The sequence below is a fragment of the Misgurnus anguillicaudatus genome, chromosome 24 (assembly GCF_027580225.2).
Source record: "Misgurnus anguillicaudatus chromosome 24, ASM2758022v2, whole genome shotgun sequence".
Taxonomy (NCBI): domain Eukaryota; kingdom Metazoa; phylum Chordata; class Actinopteri; order Cypriniformes; family Cobitidae; genus Misgurnus; species Misgurnus anguillicaudatus.
The window spans coordinates 31,627,602-31,645,560 of record NC_073360.2 but is presented as its reverse complement, the minus strand read 5'-3'; the positions used below and the strand labels follow the sequence as shown (position 1 = coordinate 31,645,560).

At 40.5% G+C, this 17,959-nt stretch overlaps 2 protein-coding genes across 2 annotated transcripts in view; both read left to right on the top strand.

The window, feature by feature from the left end:
- The window catches only part of LOC129438894 (C3a anaphylatoxin chemotactic receptor-like), a 391,623-nt gene that overhangs the window by 104,088 nt on the left and 269,576 nt on the right, over positions 1 to 17,959 (top strand). The window lies entirely within an intron of this gene.
- Positions 1 to 17,959, top strand: part of LOC129438408 (integrin alpha-L) — a 109,588-nt gene that overhangs the window by 43,544 nt on the left and 48,085 nt on the right. Inside the window, exons 9-14 of the mRNA XM_073863010.1 lie at positions 9,533 to 9,668; positions 9,750 to 9,838; positions 10,409 to 10,532; positions 16,993 to 17,135; positions 17,246 to 17,392; positions 17,535 to 17,732. Of these exons, the coding sequence (XP_073719111.1) occupies positions 9,533 to 9,668; positions 9,750 to 9,838; positions 10,409 to 10,532; positions 16,993 to 17,135; positions 17,246 to 17,392; positions 17,535 to 17,732 (837 nt within the window). The remainder of the gene's footprint in view (positions 1 to 9,532; positions 9,669 to 9,749; positions 9,839 to 10,408; positions 10,533 to 16,992; positions 17,136 to 17,245; positions 17,393 to 17,534; positions 17,733 to 17,959) is intronic.

Sequence of the window (17,959 nt, the reverse complement as noted above, 5' to 3'; positions counted from 1 at the left end):
ATCTGCATGGCTAACGTCTAACTTACTGTGGTGCTCTGGTCTAGTCTGCCTCATTGGTCATTGGTAACGTTGTATTTAAAGTACATTTAATAACAGTGAATTAAAACTTTGAAAAAACTTGCTCATTGGCTGCGTTTACATTTTGCATTAACATGCGATCTCGGTGATCCGTTCACGCAGATCCGATCATCCGTATATCAGGACACGGCGCGTTTACATGTGTCACATAAATGTGGCTTCTGTATCTGGATGTGTGATCGGATCCCGTGCGGGGAGACGCGCGCTGGGTGGATAGCTGTCAATCAAAATGGGTACAGCTGTCTTTAGCCACATGATTTAGTGTTTTCGCGCTAACCGCAATCCCGTATTGTACAGTGCTACTGCGAAGCCAACAGCAGAGAATAACTAGCAACCCCAACAACCGTGATGTTCACATTTTAAGCGTTATATTTTTTTAGCTTTAAAAGCCTTATCTTTAAAAGCCTTATAGCGTCCGCACCGCGGATGAATGTCCTGTTTAACTTTACCTGAACTTGACGTGCACCCGCATGCTTTAAATCAACAACAAAATCCGCGTGAAACATGACTGACTCCACTGTTTTATTCTGTCTTAATAACGGGCTTTTGACTCTGCCTGAACTTATATGTATATTTATATTTTAACCACTATATATAAACTGTTGTTAGTTATGTTTCCTGGTAATTTTTATATTATTTTATTAAAAGAGCTAACAATTTGCTAAATTTCCTGTTCATAGTGCGTAAGAAGTAATGTTATTTACAAACACATAAGTAACCTTGCATAAAACCAACACTGAATAAATGTATTTGGTTAAAGTTATTATGGTTTGTACGTGTTTTAAAGTAACTTAAAATGTGTTAAATGAGACAGAAACAGCCGATTGACCAGAAAGAAGCGCAACATTCACGTTGATATGTCACCATGGAAACTCAAACATTATAATAATCCTAAATTCTGCCATTAAATATTAAATCTCTCTATGAATAGGAACATATGCCTGAATAACTTAAAAGTATCTTAATAAATCGATATACAAAAGCATTTTAAAACTGCTGACTGTATTTAAGCGTAGCTTTTATTGCTCCACAAATATGAATGTATGCGTCTCTCACCTGCGCTCCATGACCTAACGTCCTTTATTTTTGACAGCTGTCAGTGAGAGGAGATGATAGTGGGCGGGGTTTTGTGCGACGTTGACCTGTAAATGCAGATACGATGGCTAAATTGCGTTTACATTACACTGAGATCCGATCACAAAGCGTCCTCGACTACCTCTGCATCAGGACACACAGATCGGATAACATTCCGATCACAGACGCGTTTACATTACACTGAGATCCGATCACAAAGCGTCCTCGACTACCTCTGCATCAGGACACACAGATCGGATAACATTCCGATCACAGACGCGTTTACACTTGTCTTTTCAATGTGTATGTGGACAACATCCGGATACAGGTCGCATGTTAATGCCAAGTGTAAACGCAGCCATTGTTGCATAGGCCTATATACTTTTTTATAGATGGATATACGATTTATATTTTTGAAGACGTCAGAAGTAAGAAGGTGAGAAAGTATATAGTTAGTTAGGTATGTTTTGTCCATATGCATTTGAAATTCACAATGATTTTACCTCAGAAATACATTGATAGACAGTTATAAAATGTGAATCCCCAATCAGTGGCGTGTTTACCATTTTGGGGGCCCTAAGCAAAGTCCAAGAACCGGGCCCCCCATGCCCCAGCATTGCCCAAGGTTTTTCATTTGAATTGCACAACAATAATATTCAGTATATAGAATTAAGTGAGATATATATAAAGCGGATTTATTTTGTTTTACACTGCTTAAAATAACACTAAATTGTTACAGTTTGGTATGACAAAAATTCTTGGTTTAAAAAAATGTTTCACGCCCCTCTCAGATATATTTTTTGCTCGCAAATGTCTTACAGGATGTATTTCAAACAATGTAATTAATACTGCAACTTCAATGTCTGACATCTTACTAAAAAAACTAAATGAGGAAAAAGACGAAGCTTTAGATTATGATTCAGACTGATCTAACAAGCTGAACTTACAAACACCAGCAAACAACATTGTAAGTTGGTTATTGCTTGAATTTATGGATGGGAATCACATAACTCTCATGTTCATATTGTAAAACCAAACTTACTGTGAGATACAACAAGCATATAGACTAGACAAACATTAAAGATGAGAGTTGATGACAATAATGAGATACAGAATATGATTGATCTATTTTCGACATGATTAAAACCCCTGCGTGGTGTCTTTATCATGTTTATACCTGTACGAGCGTGGAACAAAAAATGCGTGTCACCAATCACAGGTGTGAAGCCCAAAGTCTTTAAAGTAAACTTGACCATAGAGTGAATGTTGTGCAGTTACGAGAGCAGAGAGAGTCGAGGGAGCGCTCATTCCAGCACTTGTGTGGCTGCATTTGTGAGCGCTGAGCAGAGGTGCGTTTTCCCGTAGAGTTTCGCTCATGAAGTAGCCTATATGTGCCCTCACAAGGATGCGCGCATATATTATTCTGCGTACAGACTCGCACATATCGTGCTCGTGCATGCTTCATCCGTACCTTAGATTTGGGTCTGAATAAACGTAACATACTTTCGCACACCTTGTGGCCAGTAGGGGGCCCCCCAAGCCCGTGGGGCCCCATGCAATTGCGTGGTTTGCGTGGTGGGTAAACACGCCTCTGTCCCCAATCTCTTACATTAAAATATCCTTGTGTGTGATAACTGTCAGTGCAAATAGGAAGAGAGGAGGGTGGAGAGAGATCACAGACAGAGAGATAGACAGAAAGAGAGAAAGAGAGAGAAACGCTTCCATAAGCAGGTGAGAAATTGTTCTGTCAATGAAGTCAAAAATTGTTATTCTTATGTAGCTTTATAGTTACTGGATTAGCCTTCAGCAAACATGTTTGCCTATTTTTGGATAAGAGAAGTTAAAGTATCATTGTCAAAATTTGTTATGTTGTAGTTTCAAAATGACAATACCAGTGTTGGGTAAGTTACTCAAAAAAGTAATTAATTACTAGTTACTAATTACATCTTCAATCATGTAATTAAATTACTTTACAAATTACTCCAAAAAGTATTTAATTATTACTAATTATTTTCTCAATCCTATTTAGTACATGATAAAAGGATAGGCTTGAAATGGCTCAAAGAAACAATATATAAAAGTACATCAATTATTCTGGTCCCACTTTAGGGTTCATTTCTCTCTATTAATTAACTATTAACTACTTTTGCCTCAATATACTCCAACTACTGCTTATTAATACTAAAGTAGTTGTTTATTTGAAGTATTTGTAGAGATGGGGAGGGTTAAGGGTGTAGAATAAGGTTTTGCAGAATCAGGCATTAATATGTGCTATTTAAGTAGGCCTACTAAAAAACAGTCAACATCTCAGTAATATTAATGGTAATAATCAACCAGTTAATAGTGAGAATTGTAAACTAAAACCATGTTAAATCCACTATTTATTATAGTATACATAATTGTCCTACAGTCCATAGACAGTATTTAGTTACATCAGAAGTAACTGTAATTCGATTACAAGAATTATTAGAGTAATCCCTTACATTACTTTTTCAAGTAATTAAATTACAGTAACAAATTACTTAGTAACTAGTTACACCCAACACTGGACAATACAGAGAACACTTAGATTAAAAAATAGTTTATAAAGCTTAAAAAAATAGTTAAAAAAATATCAACAGGGGACCAAGCTTTGAAACCCCTAGATTTGGGCTAAGCCCCCAATGTCTACAATGTCTGGCTCCGCCCCTGACGAACACGAGACGAGACGAAACGAAAATGCTGATCGTGACGATGACTATAATAAAATGTATAATGCAATATTGTTGACGAATAAAAACGAGACTAAAAGTGGTTTTGTCACGGTGGGAAACACCGAATAAGGAAAACTAAAGGAAGAACCCAAACGCAAGGATACAAAAATATAACTATGAATTTATTTATAACAGAAAAACCCACGAGGGGGTAAAACAGAGAATAACCAAACACTGTGATAAAACACAAACCAAAACACGGGAACAAAACAGGAATGTCAGAATCCTGCCGGATCCTGTTGGTATTTAGATCTAGTTTAGCATGGCAGGGTTCTGACAGTACATATGTTCTATGTGGGAAATGTGTGGTTGTAGTATTGGTTTATTCTGACCACGCATTTCCCGGGTCTCGTCACTTTTTCCCCGCTCCCTTACTTGTCATTGATTTCAGCTGTGTCGCTCATTAGTTCTCCCTATTTAATGTCCCTGTGCTCTTTGTTCTGTGCTTGTGCGTTTGTCTTTCTTGTTGTGAGTATCGTGTGCTGAAAGTATCCTGTCATGAAAGTATCCTGTCTAGTTTATTGTTATTTAGTAGAGTTTGTTTGTTATAGTGATGGGCAGTCCGGCTCTTTCCATTGATTCGGCTCTTTCGGTTCAAGCGCTGGCTCTACATTTTAGTGATGGCAGTCCGGCTCTTTTCATAGATTCGGCTCTTCTAGCTCGGCTCTTCTAGCTCGGCTCCCTTAGAAGAGCCGGCTTCCCTGCCTGCGTCTGAAGATTCGGCTCTGCTCGTTCGCTACAAAGAATCAGCTCTTAGAGCCGCTCGTTCGCGAACGACCCATCACTAGTTTGTTAGTCATCCTAGTTTAGTCAGTGTTTTGTTATCTTGTATTTGTGATGTTTTGCCCCCTCGTGGGTTTTTGTTTTTTCTGTTTTTGTGTCTTAAATTAAAATCATCAGTGTTTTTTTTGTATACTTCCGTCTGCGCCTGGGTTCTTGCATTGCCATTTCCTGACAAGGAATTGGAAACATTGGAACTCTGAACATTCAACAACGCACGCGCACAACACAGAGAATGCGAGGGCATTATAAAGACAGCACATCAATGGGGAACAGGTGAACATAATTAATCACGTAAGACACGAATACATAAGGGAGTAGGGTAAAAGTGACAAGACACTGGGAACAAGTGTCACACATACATGATGTGAAATCACACGTGTTCCCACGTAAACACAATGCTGCCATGGCCTTGCCCTCTAACATCCGACCTGGATAATAACCAAGGTCAGGCAAGACCATGACAGCCACAAAACACTGGGAACACGTGGAAGCCACACATACTATATGACTCCACATGTTCCCACACAGAACATAGTACTGTCATGGTCTTGCCAAATACACTCAGACCTGAGTCTATTACGAAAGGTCTGGCAATCCCATGACAGTACCCCCATCTTCAAAGACGGATACTAGACGTCTAACAAAAACATTAAACACGAGGAACGAGAGACTGCACAACAGAAGACAACCATAACAACATTACAATAAACAACAACGGTAAACAAACATATGTGACAAACGGGTTGGGGTGATTTAACAAAAACAGAACATCATGAAGGGGTGGTGGGGCAATAACAGGGGAAAAAAATGTCCAGTCCTCAAATTCTGCTGAAAAGCGGAGAAGTGACATGTCCCGGGTTGCGCGGTTGGCTGCGCAGACGGCTGCGCCTGCGGCTGACGTGTCTCCGGCTGCGCCGGCGGGTGACGAGTCTCCGGCTGTGCCGGCGGGTGACGAGTCTCCGGCGGGGCCGGCGGGTGACGTGTCTCGGGCTGGGCCGGGTGTTTAGTTTTCTCGGGCTGGGCCGCTGGTGACGTGTCTCCGGCTGCGCCGGCTGGTGACGTGTCTCCGGCTGCACCGGCTGCGAGGCCCTCTTTGTCCTCTTCCTCCTCCATCCGGACACAGGGAGATCTGGGAAGCGACTGGTCGCGGGAGTAGTCTCTAGCGCCGGGGGGACGGGAGTCGACCTCCCCATCCTAATCGCCCCAGTCATGATGCCCCTCATGCTGGACTGAGTCTGGTGGGGTCCAGCATTTCCGGTTGGTCTCCGCCTGGCGTTGGCTTCAGGTCCGCATACGAGTGGGTCATAAAACTCGTAACCCGACTCGTATGCAGGACGGGAACCTCTTCCCCGTATTACCAGGCGGCTACCGGAAAACATCCTCGCTGGGTTCAGGTAGGCGCGTGCGTTATGTCACGGTGGGAAACACCGAATAAGGAAAACTAAAGGAAGAACCCAAACGCAAGGATACAAAAATATAACTATTTATTTATTTATTTATATGAATTTATTTATAACAGAAAAACCCACGAGGGGGTAAAACAGAGAATAACCAAAACACTGTGATAAAACACTAACCAAAACACGGGAACAAAACAGGAATTGGAAACAGAGCACACGGAGGACATGGAACTCTGAACATTCAACAACGCACGCGCACAACACAGAGAATGCGAGGGCATTATAAAGACAGCACATCAATGGGGAACAGGTGAACATAATTAATCACGTGAGACACGAATACATAAGGGAGTAGGGTAAAAGTGACAAGACACTGGGAACACGTGTCACACATACATGATGTGAAAACACACGTGTTCCCACGTAAACACAATGCTGCCATAGCCTTGCCCTCTAACATCCGACCTGGATAATAACCAAGGTCAGGCAAGACCATGACAGCCACAAAACACTGGGAACACGTGGAAGCCACACATACTATATGACTCCACATGTTTCCACACAGAACATAGTACTGTCATGGTCTTGCCAAATACACTCAGACCTGAGTCTATTACGAAAGGTCTGGCAAGCCCATGACAGGTTTACAAAATAAAAACTAAGCTAAAATGTCTCTTCATTTTCGTTGACCAAAACGAGACGAGACGAAATGTTATAACGTTATTTCATCTTATACCCATCCCAGCATCTCCGCGCCTCCGTGCGGAAAGCAGAGAAACACAGGGCGGTTACAGAGGTGAAGCGGAGTTGGTCCACACGCCTTGCTCGTGCACCTAAAATCCTTTCCCTTTTACGGACACGACTCTTCATGGCAGTCGCTGTTGAAGATAAACACATTTCCACTAAATGCTGCACAAAACGCTTCCACTAACGTTACATGAGAAAATGTGTAGCCGCGCAGGGATTCCGACCGGGAAGACGCAGCATTCTGGCTCCAAATGTAAAAGAAAAGTCCAAAATAAATCCCGTGCATCACTTTCAGGTCAGTTCAACAAGCCTGTTCAAATGTATAGCTTTGATTGCTGACACCACCAGTATAACAATGTACAAATTTATATCATGTAACAGTTGTTTAAATGACATTGTGCTGTGTTGCGTTTTAAAACATTGTAAAGATATCTATGCTAAAGACATTCATTGTTTTGTATATGCTTAAATAACTACACTTATTTATTATTTAAATGAACAAAACATACTTAGCTGAATACTTGAGTATTAAATCAATCAAACACCTGTACTATTTAGTAATTCTCCAAAATTGCTCGGATTTATACTGACATTTAAGATCAGCTTTGTCACATCAGATAAAGCCAAAGTCCATTAGCTACACAGGTACAGATGCAGAAATACAAACTATAATATATAATTGAATATTTGTATGATTGTAGTTTGTGCTGCCATCAAAATACAATTATAAATGTTAACAATAGCATATTTCTATACTCACACATACTATAGTTGTGTGTGACCCATTTGACCCTGTGTGTGTGTGTGTGTGTGTCTGTGTGTGTGTGTGTGTGTGTGTGTGTGTGTGTGTGTGTGTGTGTGTGTGTGTGTGTTCTGTTTTGATTATGTAGACTTATGTAGACTCTTACGAACAATAAAGTCACTCACTCAGAGGATAGTAAAATAAATATCTATTCAAATCAGAGCATCTTCCATGTCTGGAATGGATGTATTCTTGGGTCTAAAGGGTAACAATAATATAACTTTTGTTTGACATGGGTTTGGCTAAAAGAAAATATTGTTTTGTCTATACTACTAGGTCATTATACTATATGGGCTAAATAGAAGTGCATTACTAAAAAGAGACTAAAATACAATTTCACTGACTAAAACTACACTCTAAAAACAAACGGTGCTATATAGCACCAAAAGTGGTTCTTTGCTCTTAATCATAGAAGAACCGTTTTTAGTGCCATATAGCACCGGTGAAGCACCAGTGAAGCACCTGTGTAGAACCAAATAGTGCTATGTAGAACCATATGATTACGAGCAAAGAACCACTTTTGGTGCTATATAGCACCGTTTGTTTTTAGAGTGTAGACTAAAATGTCATCAGTTTTCGTCGACTAAAACTAGACTAAAATAGTCATGGATAAGTCTGACTAAAATAAGACTAAAATGCCCAGACTTTTAGTCGACTAAAACTTGACTAGACTAAAAGAATATGAACATGACTAAAACTAATAAAAACTAAAATGACAGCTTGACACAAAGACTAGACTAAAACTAAAATTAAAACAGGCTGCCAAAAACAACAATAGCCAGAGTAAACGTACAGCTTTAGATTGAATTGCTCTGGTATTTGGTTGTGCCTAAACATTTATATCAATCTTCTGCCATTTTCCCCCATGCTTGTTTCTTTTCAATACCTGCAATACTTCCAATGATTCTGCTGTGTACGTCAGGCTGGCCTAGAACATGGGCGGGTATATAGAAATGTTGGGGGCGTACATATTGACTGTTATGTCACTGTCGGTGTTAGGTTGAGATTGGCCTGTTTTTCTGACTTTTGAATGCAAGAGATTTACTTAAGAATGAGGAAACATTGCTGTTTGAGACTCATGATATACCATTACCATATACACAGCTCTAATAGTTTGGCTATGACGAGGTAAATACAGTTTTACATTCTTGGTCACCTTTAAACAAAGTAAGTTAAGAGTATATGCAGTAGATCAGGTGTGTGTTTCTTAAAGGTTTTGGTGTCTGATTATGAGGGAACAGTCAGCGACCCAAAACCCTGCCTCAGATTTACTCTACCTAAGCAGAAGTGAACAGTCATAATGAACATAATGAAAAAAAGTAGTGAAGCTGACAATAGTCAAATAAATCAGCATGCAAGTTTAATAAACAACAATTTAGATGCTACTTTCTTGAAACAAAAGGTTACGAGGTTAAAGGAATAGTAATAGCACTTTTGGGAGTACTTCGACTCGCCTGAAAAGTCTGCTCCCCTTCTCCCTCTCATAATGGGAGAGGGAGGGTGTTACTGCGCTGAGTCCAAGTACTCCCAAAAGTGCTACTACGCCATACAATATAGTTCCTCTTTTAAATCTGCTTAGAAAAGCGCTACGTTTTATTTTGTACCACCAAACTTGCTCGTATAACTACTCGTCTTAAAAAGGAAAAACGTTGATGTGTTTGGTCACTTCTAACTTTATCTCTAAATGGTACAATTGAGTGAATGGGGCCAAGCCAAATGCCATCGAAGCGTCGCAGCGCGCTCCAGCGCTTGTGTGCACGCACACAGATGACAGAGGGATGTATCAACAATTCTTAATTAAGGTAATAACATATTTTAATATTGAAAATGAGTAGACTATTCCTTTAAGATGAATTATTGCCCAAGCAAATGTAATGCAGCATTTTTTTTGTCAGGTCGGAAAAGTTGACCTAGAAAAACTGAAAAAGATGGCTTCAGAGCCCAAAGACAACAACACCTTCTACATTGATAATTACAATAGACTCCAGGGACTCCTTGACGATCTGCAAAAAAAGATCTACAATATTGAGGGTAAAATGTTTTTGTAAATTAAAAAAGTGTGCAGAAAGCTTTGTTTTTTTATAAATGTTGTTTGTTTAACTGTTGTTTTAGGTTCACATGAAACAAACAAAAGCAACGACCGACAGAACTTTGAATCAGAATTATCTCAGAGTGGATTCAGTGTTGTCTATCACACTACGGTAAGTTGGAGAGTTCAGGGCTCTCCAACCTTTTTGTGCGCAAGGGCTACCACAAAGGCCAAACCATCTGCAGGGCTACTTATTTGATATAGTCTACTCAGAACCTTTTTGTTTTACTTGTTGATTTTTTTTAATTATTGATATGTTTTATCACTGTTTAAAATGTGAACATACATAAAAGAAGCCAATGCTAATATAAAAATATATGTAATAAATAAATATTAAAATTGAGGCTATTAGTAGAACATCTCACAGACCCTGTGCGCGCAACCATGTTGGAGACCACTGCTGTTGACCAAGTTATATAGCAGCTTCATTTTCATTTCAGACAGAAACAATCAAGAAAAGTCAAGCTGCTCAATTATAAAAGTGGCATTACACACACATGACCAACCTGTGACATGAAATATTAGTCAAAACTTAGAACAAGTTAATCCAACACTGAAATTGATTGAATATACCGGAAACGTGTCTATCAACATGCTATTTGATGTTGCAGATTTACATATTCTTCTTCACGTTTGTGTTTGATGTCAATCTGCATTTCTTTTCAACATCTGCTTGTTTCAGGACTCTTTGATTGTGGGTTCGGTGGGATCTTATAACTGGCGTGGAGTTCTGTATGAAGTCAGAGGATCTGGATTCATAGAGACCGAGATTAAAGATCCAGCTGTCAATAAAGACTCATACATGGGTGTGTGCAGATCATGTTTATGTGTCTCTCAAACCCCATTCACACAGACCTTTGTTCCCAGAAAATACCCATAAAATTGCCAGACAAGCGTCTGTGTGAACACAAAATTGTCCCATAAATCTTCTGGGATTGTTGCCGGAAAGAGGACCTAGTCAGATACACGGAAAACCCTCTGTGTGAACAAGAAGCCGAAACAGTGCCATAATGGGCGTGTCGTATTGAGGACGCGCACGGCATCACAACAAAAGTTATGGTTCAGCTCCTTAAAAAGAGAGATAACATGCATATAAACATTCGTCACGAGAAATGTCAGCAAACTGGACCAAAGCAGATATCAGGTAAGTTACCTCGTCACTTACTGCGTTGAAACGTAGATCATTCAGCAGCATAAAAGAATATCACTTCACATGCTCATTTGAGCTATAATAAACGAAAATTCCCGCACGTCATCCCAACAAGATATATCGCTCAGCTCCTCAAAATCATAGACAGTAAAAGAATTGACACAGCGACCCCATTGGATTCAACGGAGAGAAGGGAAGTCAATTAGAAGCACGCACTTTCTGGGGGTCGAGCGAACTACGCAGACTCAAACTGAGCTTAATGACGTAGATGTGACGTGAGCAACCTGTCTGACAATTGTAAGTCTTCTAATAGCCATGCCATGTGAAATCTGAATCACCCACCGAATCTTGCAGAGATGGGGAGGGTGAACAGGAGCAAATTTTGGTAAGTATTCTGATTAATAATCTCCCTTGACTTTATGCCTCCACGTCCACCCGATTGCCTCATAGACATTAACAAGACATGCGAGCTTCTCCTCCAGTCCATACGGTAATTTCTCTACTGTGCAACAGAGAGTCGCAGGTTATGATGCAATCGTAAGCATATTTTTACAAAAACTGCTTCTACTGGGCCATAATGTAAGATACATGGTAATGGAGTCTTTTATACATTTTCGTGTAGATTTAGAAATAATTAATGGATAAATTTAGTCTTTAACCTCTCGACGCGCACTAGTTTGTGCACGGAAAAACGTCAGTTTTTTTTTAATGCTGCTAACACTATATATATAGCCTACTGTGTACAAACAAACAATAATAATAACATTGCTATACATCGTTTAAAAGGTCTAAGGGTTTAACTTAGCATCAGTGTATGGTGTCCGTTTTGAGATACAATTGCTCTAGCATCATAAATATAGTATTTTGTTACAGAAGTCCAGATGACAACATGCATAAAATAAGCTGACTCCTTACCTTTGTGCTGGTATAAGGAAAGTGAATCGAATCCAGTCTGTTTCAGATGTGTGAATAACCCATAAAAACTCTCCAACAAACTACATCCAATGACCGTTTTTGTCCACAAATGCGTATAATCCGTGAAATATTGACATATTTTCCATTGTTTACATCAGATTTCACATGCACGTCTTGTAATAGATTATAATATACAATCTGATTACTATTTACATCGTAACACTTGTATATAAGATTACAGTCGCGTTCAAAACCAGCGCTCAAACTTGTTTGTACAAGTAGGCGGGAGTATAATACATAATATCCAAACAGCGCTGTCAAATATCGTGACGTCATCTGACTCACACGTTCCTCCAATGACTTCATGGAAAATATTGATAGACAGAACGTGTAGCCAATTAGATAACGAATACAACGATCTTTGTGTGAAGCTTTATTTCCTGGTGTGGATACGGCATTTTATATGCTTATATAAGGATAAACAATAAAAAGAACGAACGTGTATGCATGTAAACAGAAGACTTTTATTTTGTGGCTGACTGGCACTTAGAAAAGGCACTAGTCTTACAAAAACTCTTGCAAGAACCTAATTTTTGGGTCTATTGACTTCAAACGTGAAACATAACTTCTTTAGACTTGTGGCTTTGACATCATTGCATTTCTAGGTTTCACACATATATTTATCATTAAGATTTTTAGTGTTAAAATTTTTTTTTATTACAATGTACTTCAGCCTCTCTAACTTTTTTAATTTTTATCTTTAAATTATTTTGAAACATGGAAAACGAAGCTCAAAGTGTCTTCTATCTAATGATACCACAGTTATGCTTATACTCTAAATGGTTTAGTAAAAACAGCCCTTTTAGTGAAAGTAGGTATTTTTATGGTTTAGGGCCAGAATGGGGGTGCTTTTCAAGAGGTTAAATGCCTCAGATGTAAAGTTATGAATGGGAGTTAGTGATGGTCAACCCGGATCTTTTTAAGGATTCGGGTTATTCTGAGTCACTCACTAATCAGGCTTGTGCACAATTCAGAATTTCAGAATTAGACTCCATTCAATTCATGAATTGGAATTTGAATTGAATTGACTGCCCCCTACAGGAAGTTGAATTGGAATTGGAATTGGAATGACAGGAAGTGGAATTAAATTCATGGCAATTCAAAGAAATTCCACAGTTACACAACAGAAAGAATCTCACATTCAGTGTTAGGAAAGTTAATAGTTTGACAACCATTTTAAATACTTGGTTAAAGTAAAGCATTCTGGGAAATAAAGTCATGTTCTATCATGTTCCACAAAATTATAATTACAAAAATCAAACTTAATTTTTTGTTATGTGACTAGAGTTTTTAACATTAATTGCTGGGGAAAAACAGTTCCTTTTAATGTAATCTGTACAAGTAGTTCAAATTAATATAATTTATAGAATATGTAATGCAATCATATCTGACATATACTGAAAGCTTCATTTTTAACACTTCACTTACTGTATAATATGTATATGAATTTCTTTGAATTTCTATTGAATTGCAATTCTGCTTCCTTTAATTCAAATTCGAATTGTAATTCTAGATCCTGTTTTTGACATCAATTCAAATTCAATTCAAATTCAAGAATTGAATTGGAATTTAGGAGTCATTCTCAATTCAATTCTGAATTGTGCACAAGCCTGTCACTAATATGATCTGGGTTGTGCGAGTCACTTGAGTCACTTGAATCACTTGGTCAAAATCTTCCAGTTCCAATCGCTAATACTAATGCAACCAAGCAACTCAGATCACGCATGCAGTGCAAAAAAGGGCTCATGTGATCTGAGGAACTTGTGAAAAAAGCATGCATGTCCGTGGTTACATTATCAATAACATAATTGTAAAAGTTTGGTGTGTGTGTTTAGTTTCATTTCATAACGACAAATATATCAACACCACGTTTAAAAGATGTGAGGCTTTGTTGAATTGGGACGTGAGAGGAACGTGTCCTGTTTCAGATTGACTTACAAGATCCACGATAGGCTTCCGTTAATGCAGCCACACAGTCACTCATCCGCGCAAGAAAATGATCTTGAGAGTGAGTCCCAGACAGAGCCGCTCGCCCGCTCCTGCACGGGTCCTGTGAGTGAACCACTCACGTCACTGTGAGTGACTCAGTCAACAAGAGGAGCCGTGTACGTCCGTCGTTGGCGGATCTTTACAGCAGCACTGCTGCAACAGTCCTCATATTTAAAAATTTTAAACATTTGCAGCTTCTACCCAAAACATTGTGCCAGTCAAATATTGCAACAGATTAGCCTACATGAGTCAGTGGGTTAATAACACGAGCAAGGCTCATCGGATTCAAGCTCTATGAGTTGAGTCACTCTCTGTGTGAATCCCCGAGCCGCCGACCAACTCATTGTCGCGCGCACGCATCCATTTGTACTCGGAGCTGCAGAAAATTACGAGTGAGCTTTTGGCTCACTCTGTACCCCCAGTCGACATTTGGTGATGTAAATTAACTCGTTGTTGCAAGTTATAGAACATATGTCAGCTTATGTAGAGTTATGTGTTGTAATTCTGTTGTAAACATTTGAAGAGCTTTGTGTTTGGTCCAATTTCTCATTTTTAAAGCAAAATCTGAGAGGACTCAACTGACTCGGGTTAATGGTCACTAAGGACTCATGGTTCCCGAGTCATTTTAGGGATCGGGTTAAATGATCCGAGTTTCGAGTGACTCGCTCATCACTAATGGGAGTCAATGGGATGCTAACAGCAGGTGGGGGTTTGCTGAGCAATGGCGGCACCTGGGGAAGCTTCAATAAAATTTGAAACCCTGTCCCCCTGCTCAAAATGCGGGTTTTAAATGCATATAAACAATCACAATGAGAAATGTCTGAAAACTGTATTAAAGCAGAGATCAGGGAGCTTGTCAAATATCCACTCAGAAGCTTATCATAAACAAAAATGCACGCGAGTGGTTTCTGGAGAGAGAAATAATAAATAATATGCAAACTTCAGACACTGCGTAGAAGAGAGGGCAAGACTTTCCACAGGTCACGGGTCTTTCCAGGACCATCAGATGCCAGCTAATCATGGCAGTGTGAATGAACAAAAAATCCAGGATGCCTTTCCCGTACTGTATGTCTGTGTGAAAAGGGCTTCTGTGTGTTACTGTGAAGTGTTTCTGGAGATTCTGGTTGTTCATTTACATTTAGTCATCTAGCAGATGCTTTAATCCAAAGTGACTTACAAATAAAGGAATCAATGAAAGCAATCAAATTAACATTCGTTTATGGGACAGAAGGTTGATGACAAATACAAGGACTCCATGAACACACACTGAACAAACCGGGTATAAATACAAGTCATGACTGATTACAGAATACAAACAGGTGTGAAGAGCTAATCAGTAGCTAATGAGCGGCAGTGGTCCAGTGGTTCATGTAGGTTGTCTAAAAAATCGGAAGGTTGGTGGTTCAATCCCCACTCCATCTGACCAAATGTCAAGGTGTCCTTGAGAAAGACACCTAACCCCAGCTGCTCCCGGCGAGCTGGATGGCGCCTTGCATGGCTGACACTGCCATCGGTGTATGAATGTGTGAGTGAAGGGGTGAATGTGAGGCAAATTGTAAAGCGCTTTGGATGGCCATTGGTCTATAAAAGCGCTATATAAATGCAGTCCATTTACCATTACCATTTACCATATGAGCACTGCCAGGTGAAAACACTAAAATGAAACACACAGATACAGAACACAGTCTAGCACTGTGACAGTTCCCCCTTCTGAAGGAGTGGCTTCCAGACACTCCATAATGCAAAGAGTTCAGGTGGGTGGAGGAATGGAGGTGGATCTGGGGGAGGGCAGGTGGGCCAGGATCATGTAGAGGCAAAAGATCCAGGAGGCCAGGGTGGAGCCGGCAGAAGCAGGAACCTGAATAACAGAGAAAATAACATAAAAAGGCCCTCAAGGCCAGGTTAATTGTCCTTTAAAACCCCGGGATCTCTGGATGGCCTCTTTGGACCAGACAAAAAGTTCCAGGAGGTCGGTAACGGCCATCTTAGGCCAGGCAGAAAGTTCAAAGAGCTCAAGGTAGGCCATCTTGGGCCAGGCAGAGAGTTCAGGGAGCTCAGAGTAGGCCATCTTGGGCCAGGCAGAGAGTCTAGGGGGCTCAGGAAAGGACATTTTGGCAAGAGCAGAGAGCCCATGGGAGTTGTGCAGGCCATCTTGGCAAGGGTAGAGAGTCTATGGAGATTGGGAGCGACCATGTTGGCTGACCTACAGGACACAAGATGCTCAGGAGTAACCATCTCGGCCTTAACAGGGAGCTCAGGGAACTCGGAAACAGGCCTTATGGTCAGGACTGCAAATTCTGGAAACATAGGCTCAGTCAACTTGGCCGGGACAGAAAGCTCAGGCGACCCAAATTCGAACCTTTCAGCAGTTACTGGAAGTGCAGAGGACTCAGGTTTGGACCCTTCAGTCGTGAAGAGAAGTGCAGGAGACTCAGGTTCATTGACTTGAGAGACATCTTGCTGAACAGAAGAGGAGACAGTAGACCACACACACCACAGGACCATGGTTAATACAGGAAACACAGAGTCCAAATGACATACCTCCGGTGCCATCCTGAAAACAGGTGCAGGTGTGATGATGGCCCTCTCGAGAACAGGTGACTGTAAGACAGCGGCCATCTGGAAAGCAGGGGCAGGTTTAACCACGGCAGTCTCAAAAACTGGTGCAGATCTTGAGACAGCCATCTTGGGAACAGTTGCCGGCTTGGCGGCGGCTATCTTGAGAACAGGTGCAGGCACGACAACAGTCCTCTTGAGAACCGGTACTGGCATGATCATGCCAGTGACCACTGGCATCAGCATTGTCATCACACCACTGATCTACTGGCTGTCCTTCACAGTGATGCCCAGACGATGCCTGACCAGCGACCACCGGCTGAACCAGTTTAATCCACCTACGCATTTCATATCCCTTTCGTGTTTATATATATAAATATATATGTATCTCTCTCAAGGGTTTTTATCCTCAAGTAAAGCATCCTTGGGTTCTTGAGAAGCGCCGTATAAATCAAACATATTATTATTATAAGTTTTAGGAAGGAGTGGGAGGAGTAAAACAGTGACGTGCAGATGTGCGGTGACTTCTCTTGTAAGGAGGCAGGAATTCAAAATATGTGATTTTGTGTCTTTTTGCTGCTTGTTTCTATGTTCAGGTTACTCTGCTGTGATTGGACGCAAAGGCAATGTCTCTCTGCTCGTCTCTGGAGCTCCACGTGCTGAACACAAGGGTCTGGTGACGCTCTTTGACCAAAATCACAACAAATGGACTGTAAAGAAGAACATCATAGGAATTCAGGTCACACACACACAAGATCTTTGATATGGCTTTAAAATGTTGGCATTTTGGATTGTTTTGATTTATCTTCAGTAAATGTGATGTTGCATTATGCTTGCTCTTGACTTCAGATCGGGTCGTATTTTGGAGCGTCTCTGAGTCTGTTAGACGTCGACTCTGATGGAGAATCAGATTTTCTTCTGGTCGGGGCTCCGTTATATTACCGCTCTAAGCCGAGGGGAGAAGGGAGGCTCTACATCTATACTTTATCAGAGGAGGTATTCACCACTTTGATCCTCATATTAGCATCAACAGCTTCACTGTTGTTGATTGATTCTGTAATGAGCCCATTGCAGCGTTCATTGACACCAACTGTTTATCGTAAATGAAGATTCTGCTGATTTGTTTCTCTCCTTGTAGTCGTTTCTACAGATGATCAACATGTGTGAGTCAAATGCAGGCAGATATGCTGCGTCTCTAGCATCACTAAAGGACCTGAATGGAGACAGGCTGTCAGATGTGGCGGTCGGAGCACCGCTGGAAGATGAGGGGACTGGAGTTGTGTACATCTACCTTGGCGATAAGATGCACGGCATAAACCTGAAATATAGTCCTCAGGTGAGAGGCGAAGAGCCATGACATCTTCAGTTTTATTTCATTACAAGGTGAAACCTGACATGAGATTTGATCATAGCCCCCGCTCACGTCCCTGCTGATAGATGTCTTGCGTGGAAACAATTATACGTACACTTTTCATAAATGAGGCCCAACATCATTTCATTGAGTAAACAAGCAATCCAGCAGTCAGCGTAACATAGATCTTACAGGAGATTTTCAAATCGTCA